General features: G+C 40.3%; 1 protein-coding gene across 1 annotated transcript in view; it reads right to left on the minus strand.

Annotated features, from left to right (window-relative positions):
• Positions 1 to 12,616, minus strand: part of LOC128657210 (dynein assembly factor with WDR repeat domains 1) — a 61,876-nt gene that overhangs the window by 21,563 nt on the left and 27,697 nt on the right. Inside the window, exons 6-8 of the mRNA XM_053711467.1 lie at positions 3,080 to 3,179; positions 678 to 785; positions 4 to 68 (exon numbers count right to left, since the gene is read on the minus strand). Coding sequence (XP_053567442.1) covers positions 4 to 68; positions 678 to 785; positions 3,080 to 3,179 — 273 coding nt within the window. The remainder of the gene's footprint in view (positions 1 to 3; positions 69 to 677; positions 786 to 3,079; positions 3,180 to 12,616) is intronic.

Raw genomic sequence — 12,616 nt, forward strand, 5'->3', positions numbered from 1 at the left:
AACGAGCCTGTGATCAGCCTGTCTCCAGTAGTGTTAAATGATAATGAGATTATCTCTGCTGAATGGCCCTGGAGATTAAGAACATAAACACATACTTTATGAGCAAACTTTAATTGGATTAAATAAAAAAAACTACCTAGATCACTAAGAACATTGCTCAAAATCAAATCAGCTTTACTAGCATGACAAATTGCTTATTAGTGTTGCCAAATGACATATTTTTGGGAAAGGGAGATTATGGGATATTGTGGGGAAATTGCAGTCTGTTTGCAAGTATGGATATATATGGTGTATATGGGGGAGGAGTATTTCAGTCTCTGGGATTCATGCAGAATATCTCAGTTTATCGCTTCTGCTTCAGAGTGAGGGAAGGAGGCCAAGAGAGAAAGAGAGAATATCAGGGAGACAATCTAAAAAAGGATACAGGGAGAGGGAATTAGGGAGCCACTAAATTTGTCCTTACACAATTTCCTGTAAAACCTAAAATTCTATTTGGTCTTTGTTGTTCTTTTCTGAAATCTAAAGTAATAAGTTAGCCTTTTAATATTAATATAAATCCTGCATCCCCCTATATAATGAGTACAAAAACACTTGTAGCATCTAGCACACGCAGAGCCGGCAAAACTACAACCTCTGAATACCAGATTTTGTATATAAACTCCATCTCGCCTACTCACATTCAAGGTGAGAGCTTCTTCTCCGGTTTGTATGTCCCACAACTTAGCTGTGGTATCCATGCTCCCAGTTGCTACCAAGGTACTTTGAGGATTGAATGCTACACAAACCTGGAAATATAAATACATGTTGTTAAATGATATTAGTAGTTTCCTCCTAAACTGTAAACACAATTATTTATGAACATTAAACATGTTACTGACATTAGTATATTTTGCAAATTGGAAGAACTGTATCTTTAATTATATTTCAGAAAAAAATGTGATTGAAAGATTTTAATACAGAACAAAAATATGTTTACACTTTAACACTACTCTCTTAAGATATTCAAATAAACAAAATAATAATACTACTAAAGTCAATTACTACACCTCATAATGCATAGCTGTCTTCTAAATAATTTAGATGGTATAGTTTCCTGGTATGTTTAAAGGGACAAAAAAATGCAAAAAAAAAATGTGCTGAACACATCTGGTGAGCCAATGACATGAGGCCCATATATGTAGCCACCAACCACCAACTAACTCCCAGTAGTATAATGCTGATCCTGATTCTACCTAGGTATGCTTTTTGACAATTAATTTTGATCATAGAAGTAAACTGACATTTTTTTTTTATCTTTTGATGTCTCTTCAATATGCCTCTTTAAGAAAACTTCATTAAATCAAATCACTGTCTCGCCGGTTATCCTACTGCAATGTTTTCATGAATATGGTGATATTTCAAACAGCAAAAAACATCTGTTATATTTTATTTTCCATGACTCAAATGCCAACATTCCTACAGCACACTGGGTGGGAATTACTTAAGGTTTTTGACTGTACATTTCCATTCAACTTCTTTCTTTTGATTAGCCGTCTCCATTAGAATGTTTGCATTTTATAATCTTTTTTTATTTTTATTATAAAATGCCCAGTGATAATCCCCATTAGAATAATAAACATGTTTTAAAGTATATGCGTGTAGTAGTTTAACCAAGCATTACACATATTATATTTTGCAACTATAAAATGTATTCATAACTATGAATGAACACTCATTTATAATATCAAATAACTGTTTTGATAATTGATAATACAGGTGGCCCTCGTTTTACAACGGTTCAATTTACACCGTTTCAGAATAACAACCTTTTCTGCCAGTCATGTGACTGCTATTGAAAAGCATTGAGAAGCAGTGCATTTATTAAAATAGCCAGTAGGTAAAGCTGTCCGCTTGTGTTGCAGCAAAGCCAAGCAGCCTGAAATTATTCAGTTTAACCAGACCTGAGCTATCGAGCAGATTTCAAAGGGACAAGATCTTCCTGTCTATAAATCAGTCTAGATTGGAATGCATAGAAAGAACTGTTTGCAGAAAAATGCAAGTTAAGTCTGTGTTGTGTGATTATTTTATTAGGTTTATAATGCAAATGTTTTTGTTCATTTAACTTAGTTTCACTATATATTCTGTGTTGTGTGATTATTTTATTAGGTTTATAATGCTGTTTAGCATTTAAAGTCTTCATTTCAAAGCTTTAAAAATAATGTATTAGGTTTTATTTATGACAAATTTGAGAGGGGCCTGGAACCTAACTCCCTCACTTCCCATTGACTTACATTATAAACTGGGGTTCAATTTACAACGGTTTCGATTTACAACCATTCCTTCTGGAACCTAACCCCAGCGTAAACTGAGGGCTACCTGTACTGAATTCTAACAGATGACATATTCATCATCAATTCTGCATCTTAGAATTAATGTTTTACTGTTTGGATTTGGTTGCATATCTTTTGCTTACCGGAAGGTTTATAAAATCCTGGATGAAAAACCCCTTTAAAAGGCTATGGAACACTTGATTCTTATGTTCCTGTGATAATGTATATGTAATTCAGGTGGTTTAACAAAATCAAACAAAGACACCTTTAAACAATTGGAGTGGCTTATAAAACAAAGCCAAAAACACCCAAGCAAGAATAAAACATTGTCTCATATCTCTTCTAATGTACTGGAATATGGAGCCATTCATTTGGGTCAATAAGACTTTTATTTAATAATTTTTTATTGCCGTATATAGGGTACTTTGTACAAAGGTGATGCACACTAATACCCCTTCCTCGCTGTTACTATCTAGTCTAATGCAGACATATAGGTATATATAGGTTTTCTGCAACTGAAAAGTGCTATGGTTATAACTAAGAAAATCAATGTTGTGTTCATGTAAACAACATCTTTTTCACAGTTACTATTAATATGCAGCTTTGTAGTTATTTAATTCTTAAACAGATGAAAACATATAAATTAGCTGTCAGATAAATATTGGGGAATTAAGATGAATGTATTTGCATATAGACAGTATATGAAAACATTCGTAGATTTGCCATAATAATTCTCTGATCTGATAAAACAAAACATTATCTGTACTCACTATTTCCGCCGTGTGTCCTCGGAAAGTGTGGTAACATTTTCCAGTCTCAGCACTCCACAACTTGCATGTTTTATCAAATGATCCAGTTGCAATTTTATCTCTGGGAGTGAGAAACAAAATACTTAGTCAACAGAATAAGTAGCAGTGATTTCAAAAAGTGCGGCAACACTGTACACCTACCTGTAAATCATCTGCAAGAAGGCTATTCCTTCAATCTACTACATCTGTGACCTAAAAAGAGGGACAGTCTACACCAGAGTTTTTATTGTTTAAAAAGATAGATAATCCTTTATTACCCGTTCCCAGTTTTGCATAACCAACAAAGTTATATTAATACACTTTTTGCCTCTTTGATTACCTGGTATCTAAGCCTCTGCAGACTGCCTCTTTATTTTAGTTCTTTTGACAGATTTGCATTTTAGCCAATCAGTGCTGACTCCTAGGTAACTCCACTGACGTGAGCACAATGTTATCTTTATGGCACACATGAACTAACTCCCTTTAGTTCTGAAAATCTGTTTATTTTTGACTAGACTGTCCATTTAAACTAAATATATCTTAGTTCTAAATCAATGTTTGTTTTATAATATTTCTTTTGTAGCTTTCATTTCTATTAAAGGGACATAATACTCATATGCTAAATCACTTGAAACTGATGCAGTATAACTGTAAAAAGCTGACAGGAAAATATCACCTGAGCATCTCTATGTAAAAAAGGAAGATATTTTACCTCACAATCCCCTCAGCTCAGCAGAGTAAGTTCTGTGTAAAAAACATAATTTATGCTTACCTGATAAATTCCTTTCTTCTGTTGTGTGATCAGTCCACGGGTCATCATTACTTCTGGGATATTATCTGCTCCCCTACAGGAAGTGCAAGAGGATTCACCCAGCAGAGTTGCTATATAGCTCCTCCCCTCTACGTCACCTCCAGTCATTCGACCAAAGACCAACGAGAAAGGAGAAGCCAAGGGTGTAGTGGTGACTGAATTATAATTTAAAAAATATTTACCTGCCTTAAAAAAACAGGGCGGGCCGTGGACTGATCACACAACAGAAGAAAGGAATTTATCAGGTAAGCATAAATTATGTTTTCTTATGTTATGTGTGATCAGTCCACGGGTCATCATTACTTCTGGGATACCAATACCAAAGCAAAAGTACACGGATGACGGGAGGGATAGGCAGGCTCATTATACAGAAGGAACCACTGCCTGAAGAACCTTTCTCCCAAAAATAGCCTCCGAAGAAGCAAAAGTGTCAAATTTGTAAAATTTGGAAAAAGTATGAAGCGAAGACCAAGTTGCAGCCTTGCAAATCTGTTCAACAGAGGCCTCATTCTTAAAGGCCCAAGTGGAAGCCACAGCTCTAGTGGAATGAGCTGTAATTCTTTCAGGAGGCTGCTGTCCAGCAGTCTCATAGGCTAAACGTATTATGCTACGAAGCCAAAAAGAGAGAGAGGTAGCAGAAGCTTTTTGACCTCTCCTCTGTCCAGAATAAACGACAAACAGGGAAGAAGTTTGGCGAAAATCTTTAGTTGCCTGCAAGTAGAACTTGAGGGCACGAACTACATCCAGATTGTGTAGAAGACGTTCCTTCTTTGAAGAAGGATTTGGACACAAGGATGGAACAACAATCTCTTGATTGATATTCCTGTTAGAGACAACCTTAGGTAAGAACCCAGGTTTAGTACGCAGAACTACCTTGTCTGAGTGAAAGATCAGATAAGGAGAATCACAATGTAGGGCTGATAACTCAGAGACTCTTCGAGCCGAGGAAATAGCCATTAAAAATAGAACTTTCCAAGATAACAATTTTATATCAATGGAATGAAGGGGTTCAAACGGAACACCCTGTAAAACGTTAAGAACTAAGTTTAAACTCCATGGCGGAGCAACAGTTTTAAACACAGGCTTGATCCTAGCTAAAGCCTGACAAAAGGCCTGGATGTCTGAATTTTCTGACAGACGCCTGTGCAACAAGATGGACAGAGCTGAGATCTGTCCCCTTAATGAGCTAGCCGATAAACCCTTTTCTAAACCTTCTTGTAGAAAAGACAATATCCTAGGAATCCTAACCTTACTCCAGGAGTAATCTTTGGATTCACACCAGTATAGGTATTTACGCCATATTTTATGGTAAATCTTTCTGGTAACAGGCTTCCTAGCCTGTATCAGGGTATCAATAACCGACTCAGAAAAACCACGTTTTGATAAAATCAAGCGTTCAATTTCCAAGCAGTCAGCTTCAGAGAAGTTAGACTTTGATGTTTGAATGGACCCTGAATCAGAAGGTCCTGTCTTAGAGGTAGAGACCAAGGCGGACAGGATGACATGTCCACTAGATCTGCATACCAAGTCCTGCGCGGCCATGCAGGCGCTATTAGAATCACTGATGCTCTCTCCTGTTTGATTTTGGCAATCAATCGAGGAAGCAGCGGGAAGGGTGGAAACACATAAGCCATCCTGAAGTTCCAAGGTGCTGTCAAAGCATCTATCAGAACCGCTCCCGGATCCCTGGATCTGGATCCGTAGCGAGGAAGTTTGGCGTTCTGGCGAGACGCCATGAGATCTATCTCTGGTTTGCCCCAACGTCGAAGTATTTGGGCAAAGACCTCCGGATGAAGTTCCCACTCCCCCGGATGAAGAGTCTGGCGACTCAAGAAATCCGCCTCCCAGTTCTCCACTCCCGGGATGTGGATTGCTGATAGGTGGCAAGAGTGAGACTCTGCCCAGCGAATTATCTTTGATACTTCTATCATTGCTAGGGAGCTTCTTGTCCCTCCCTGATGGTTGATGTAAGCTACAGTCGTGATGTTGTCCGACTGAAACCTGATGAACCCCCGAGTCTTTAACTGGGGCCAAGCTAGAAGGGCATTGAGAACTGCTCTCAATTCCAGAATGTTTATTGGCAGGAGACTTTCCTCCTGACTCCATTGTCCCTGAGCCTTCAGAGAATTCCAGACAGCGCCCCAACCTAGAAGGCTGGCGTCTGTTGTTACAATTGTCCAGTCCGGCCTGCTGAACGGCATCCCCCTGGACAGATGTGGCCGAGAAAGCCACCATAGAAGAGAGTTTCTGGTCTCTTGATCCAGATTCAGAGTGGGGGACAAATCTGAGTAATCCCCATTCCACTGACTCAGCATGCACAATTGCAGCGGTCTGAGATGTAGGCGTGCAAAGGGTACTATGTCCATTGCTGCTACCATTAAGCCGATCACCTCCATGCATTGAGCTACTGACGGGAGTTGAATGGAATGAAGGACACGGCATGCATTTAGAAGCTTTGTTAATCTGTCTTCTGTCAGATAAATCTTCATTTCTACAGAATCTATAAGAGTTCCCAAGAATGGAACTCTTGTGAGAGGCAAGAGAGAACTCTTCTTTTCGTTCACTTTCCATCCATGCGACCTTAGAAATGCCAGAACTAACTCTGTATGAGACTTGGCAGTTTGAAAGCTTGAAGCTTGTATCAGAATGTCGTCTAGGTACGGAGCTACCGAAATTCCTCGCGGTCTCAGAACCGCTAGAAGGGCACCCAGAACCTTTGTGAAGATTCTTGGAGCCGTAGCCAATCCGAATGGAAGGGCTACAAACTGGTAATGCCTGTCTAAGAAGGCAAACCTTAGATACCGGTAATGATCTTTGTGAATCGGTATGTGAAGGTAAGCATCCTTTAAATCCACTGTGGTCATGTACTGACCCTTTTGGATCATGGGTAAAATTGTCCGAATAGTTTCCATTTTGAACGATGGAACTCTTAGGAATTTGTTTAGGATCTTTAAATCCAAGATTGGCCTGAAAGTTCCCTCTTTTTTGGGAACCACAAACAGGTTTGAGTAAAACCCTTGTCCTTGTTCCGACCGCGGAACCGGATGGATCACTCCCATTAATAATAGATCTTGTACACAGCGTAGAAACGCGTCTTTCTTTATTTGGTTTGTTGACAACCTTGACAGATGAAATCTCCCTCTTGGGGGAGATAATTTGAAGTCTAGAAGGTATCCCTGAGATATGATCTCTAGCGCCCAGGGATCCTGGACATCTCTTGCCCAAGCCTGGGCGAAGAGAGAGAGTCTGCCCCCCACTAGATCCGGTCCCGGATCGGGGGCCCTCGGTTCATGCTGTCTTAGGGGCAGCAGCAGGTTTTCTGGCCTGCTTGCCCTTATTCCAGGACTGGTTAGGTTTCCAGCCTTGTCTGTAACGAGCAACAGCTCCTTCCTGTTTTGGTGCAGTGGAAGTTGATGCTGCACCTGCTTTGAAATTCCGAAAGGGACGAAAATTAGACTGTCTAGCCTTAGCTTTGGCTTTGTCTTGAGGTAGAGCGTGGCCCTTACCTCCTGTAATGTCAGCGATAATTTCTTTCAAACCGGGCCCAAATAAAGTTTGCCCCTTGAAAGGTATATTAAGTAATTTGGACTTAGAAGTTACATCAGCCGACCAGGATTTTAACCACAGCGCCCTACGTGCCTGAATGGCGAATCCTGAATTCTTAGCCGTAAGTTTGGTTAAATGTACTACGGCCTCCGAAATGAATGAATTAGCTAGTTTAAGGACTCTAAGCCTGTCCGTAATGTCGTCCAGCGTAGCGGAACTAAGGTTCTCTTCCAGAGACTCAATCCAAAATGCTGCCGCAGCCGTAATCGGCGCGATGCATGCAAGGGGTTGCAATATAAAACCTTGTTGAACAAACATTTTCTTAAGGTAACCCTCTAATTTTTTATCCATAGGATCTGAAAAAGCACAGCTATCCTCCACCGGGATAGTGGTACGCTTAGCTAAAGTAGAGACTGCTCCCTCCACCTTAGGGACCGTTTGCCATAAGTCCCGTGTGGTGGCGTCTATTGGAAACATCTTTCTAAATATTGGAGGGGGTGAGAACGGCACACCGGGTCTATCCCACTCCTTGGTAACAATTTCAGTTAATCTCTTAGGTATAGGAAAAACGTCAGTACTCGCCGGGTACCGCAAAGTATTTATCCAACCTACACATTTTCTCTGGTATTGCAACAGTGTTACAATCGTTAAGAGCCGCTAAGACCTCCCCTAGTAATACACGGAGGTTTTCCAATTTAAATTTAAAATTTGAAATATCTGAATCCAATCTGCTTGGATCAGAACCGTCACCTACAGAATGAAGCTCTCCGTCCTCATGCTCTGCAAGCTGTGACGCAGTATCAGACATGGCCCTAGAATTATCAGCGCACTCTGTTCTCACCCCAGAGTGATCACGCTTGCCTCTTAGTTCTGGTAACTTAGCCAAAACTTCAGTCATAACAGTAGCCATATCTTGTAATGTTATCTGTAATGGCTGCCCAGATGTACTAGGCGCCATAATATCACGCACCTCCCGGGCGGGAGACGCAGGTACTGACACGTGAGGCGAGTTAGACGGCATAACTCTCCCCTCGCTGTTTGGTGAAATTTGTTCAATTTGTACAGATTGGCTTTTATTTAAAGTAGCATCAATACAGTTAGTACATAAATTTCTATTGGGCTCCACCTTGGCATTGGAACAAATGACACAGGTATCTTCCTCTGAATCAGACATGTTTAACACACTAGCAATAAACATGCAACTTGGTTACAATCTTATTTAACAAAAACGTACTGTGCCTCAAGAAGCACTAAACGATTAAATGACAGTTGAAATAATGAACTGAAAAACAGTTATAGCATCACTCCTTAAAAACAACACAACTTGTTAGCAAAGGTTTGTTCCCATTAGTAAAGTAACACTAATTAAATTTTAAACATAAAAATCACAGCAACGTTTTTAAAACACAGTCACTACATAAGTCTCACAGCCCTGCTGAGAGAATCTACCTCCCTTCAAAGAAGTTTGAAGACCCCTGAGTTCTGTTAGAGCTGAACCGGATCATGCAGAAAATACAAGAGTAACTGACTGGAAATTTTTGATGCGTAGCAAAGAGCGCCAAAAACGGCCCCTCCCCCTCACACACAGCAGTGAGAGAGAAACGAAACTGTCATAATCAAAACAAGCAAACTGCCAAGTGGAAAAATAATGCCCAAATATTTATTCACTCAGTACCTCAGAAATGCAAACGATTCTACATTCCAGCAAAAACGTTTAACATGAATTAAATACCTATAAAAAGGTTTAATGTACTTTTACAGAGTAATTCCGGTGAAATACCATCCCCAGAATACTGAAGTGTAGAGTATACATACATGTCATTATAACGGTATGGCAGGATTTTCTCATCAATTCCATTCAGAAAATAAAAACTGCTACATACCTCAATGCAGATTCAACTGCCCGCTGTCCCCTGATCTGAAGCTTTTACCTCCCTCAGATGGCCGAGAAACAGCAATATGATCTTAACTACTCCGGTTAAAATCATAAGAAAAACTCTGGTAGATTCTTCTTCAAACTCTGCCAGAGAAGTAATAACACGCTCCGGTGCTATTGTAAAATAACAAACTTTTGATTGAAGTTATAAAAACTAAGTATAATCACCATAGTCCTCTCACACCTCCTATCTAGTCTTTGGGTGCAAGAGAATGACTGGGGGTGACGTAGAGGGGAGGAGCTATATAGCAACTCTGCTGGGTGAATCCTCTTGCACTTCCTGTAGGGGAGCAGATAATATCCCAGAAGTAATGATGACCCGTGGACTGATCACACATAACAGAAGAAAGTTATACTCAACTGCTCCCAGCTGCAGGTAAAAATAAAAAAAAATGAAGAAATGAACAGCAGCCAATCAGCATCAGCAGTGCTGAGGTCATGAACTCTTACTGTGATCTCATGAGATTTGACTTATCTCTCATGAGATTTAATAGTAAACTTCCTTTACCTGATTGGTGAAATAATATGAGAGTTCACAATGCTCATTCCCTAAGATGTCCCAGGACAGACACACTAAAATGCTGCTTAGAAATCCTTTACAATGGGAGGTGGCTACTGAGGAACTTTTGAGGTAAAATATCTTTCTTTTTTACATAGAGATGTTTAGGTGATATTTTCTAGTCAGCTTTTTACAGCTATGCTGCATCACTTTCAATTGTTTAAACATTTGGGTATTATGGCCCTTTAAACTCTTTAGGTTTCTGTTTAATTCCATGAGATGGTCTCTTATAGTTTTACAGCATTTACACAAAGTTCAGGTTTGTTGCTCTAAGCCTCAGAGTATATCACAAAGACATACGCATCTGCTACAGATCGGCAGTAGCATCACAGAGCAGGAAAACATAATTTATGCTTACCTGATAAATTTATTTCTCTTGTAGTGTATCCAGTCCACGGATCATCCATTACTTATGGAATATATTCTCCTTCCCAACAGGAAGCTGCAAGAGTCCACCCACAGCAAAGCTGCTATATAGCTCCTCCTACATGAGGAGAAAGGAAAAACCATAGGGTGCAGTGGTGACTGTAGTTCAAATGAAAAAATGACCTGCCTTAAAGTGACAGGGCGGGCCGTGGACTGGATACACTACAAGAGAAATAAATTTATCAGGTAAGCATAAATTATGTTTTTTCTTGTTAAGTGTATCCAGTCCACGGATCATCCATTACTTATGGAATACCAATACCAAAGCTAAAGTACACGGATGATGGGAGGGACAAGGCAGGTACTTAAACGGAAGTTACCACTGCCTGTAAAAAACCCTTTCTCCCAAAAATAGCCTCCGAAGAAGCAAGGTATCAAATTTGTTAAATTTGAAAAGTATGAAGCGCAGACCAAGACTCCGTCTTGTAAATCTGTTCAACAGAAGCCACATTTAAAAAAGGCCCAAGTGAAAACCACAGCTCTAGTAGAATGAGCTGTAATCCCTTCAGGAGGCTGCTGTCCAGCAGTCTCATAAGCTAAATGAATTATGCTTTTTAACCAAAAAGACAGAGAGGCTGCTGAAGTCTTTTGACCTCTCCTCTGTCCAGAATAGACAACAAACAAGGTGAACGTTTGATGAAAACTGTAGTAGCTTGTAAGTAAAACTTTAAAGCACAAACCACGTCCAATATTGTGTAATAGACGTTCCTTCTTTGAGGAAGGATTAGGATACAAGCATGGAACAACTATCTCTTGAGTGATGTACTTGTTAGATACCACCTTAGGAAAAAAAACCAGGTTGGTACGCAGGACTACCTTATCCGTACGAAGGACCAGATAAGGAGAATCACATTGTAACACAGATAACTTGGAGACTCTACGAGTCGAGGAATTAGCTACCCAAAAGGAACTTTCCAATATAAAGATTGATATCTATGGAACAAAAAAGGTTCAAACGGAACTTCTTGAAGAACCTTAAGAATCAGGTTTAAGCTCCATGGCGGAGCAACAGTTTTAAACACAGGCTTGGATCTAACCAAAGCCTGACCAAATGCCTGAACGTCTAGAATACCTGCCAGACGCTTGTGCAAAAAAATAGACAGAGTAAAAATCTGTCCCCTTTTAAGGAATTAGCTGACAACCCTTTTCTCAAAAACATCTTGGAGAAAAGATAATATCCTGGGAATCCAGACTTTACTCCATGAGTAACCCTTGGATTCATAACAATCAGATATTTACACCATATCTATGTTCAATTTTCCTAGAGACAGGCTTTCATGTCTGTATTAAGGTATCAATGACTGACTCGGAGAAGCCATGCTTTGATAACATCAAGCGTTCAGTCTCCAGGCAGTCCATCTCAGATTGATTCTATTTAGATGGTTGAAAGGACCCTGAGGTAGAGGGACCTGTCTCAGAAGCAGAGACCGTGATGGAAAGGATGACATGTCCACCAGATCTGCATACCAGGTCCTGCGTGGCTACGCAGGCGCTGTCAAAAACACCAAAGCCCTCTCCTGCTTGGTCTTGACCTCCGGAGGAAATCCCACTCCCCCGGAAGAAAAGTCTGACGACTTAGAAAATCCACCTCCCAGTTCTCAACACCTGGGATATGGATAGCTGATAGACAAGAGTGAGTCTCTGTCCAGTGAATTATTGTAAGACTTCTAACATCGCTAGGGAACTTCTGTTCCCCCTTGATGGCTGATGTAAGCCACAGTCGTGTATATTGTCCGACTGAGTATGATGTACCTCAGAGTTGCTAACTGAGGCCAAGTCTGAAAAGCATGGAATATCACTCCCAGTTCCAGAATATTTATTAGAAGGAGGGTCTCCTCCTAAGTCCACTATCCCTGAGCCTTCAGGGAGTTCCAGACTGCATCCCAACCTAAAAGGCTGGCATCTATTGTAACAATTGTCCCATCTGACCTGCGGAAGGTCATACCCTTGGACAGATGGACCCGACATAGTCACCAGAGAAGAGAATCTCTGGTCTCTTGGTCCAGGTTTAACAGGGGGACAAATCTGTGTAATCCCCGTTCCTCTGACTGAGCATGCATAGTTGCAGCGGTCTGAAATGTAGACGTGCAAACGGTACTATGTCCCTTGCCGCTACAATTAAGCCGATTTCATTCATGTACTGAGCCACCGAAGGGCGCGGATGGGATGAAAAAACACGGCAGAAATTTAGAAACTTTTGACAACCTGGACTCCGTCAGGTAAATTTTCATTTCTACAGAA

The sequence above is a fragment of the Bombina bombina genome, chromosome 4 (genome assembly GCF_027579735.1).
Source record: "Bombina bombina isolate aBomBom1 chromosome 4, aBomBom1.pri, whole genome shotgun sequence".
Lineage (NCBI taxonomy): Eukaryota > Metazoa > Chordata > Amphibia > Anura > Bombinatoridae > Bombina > Bombina bombina.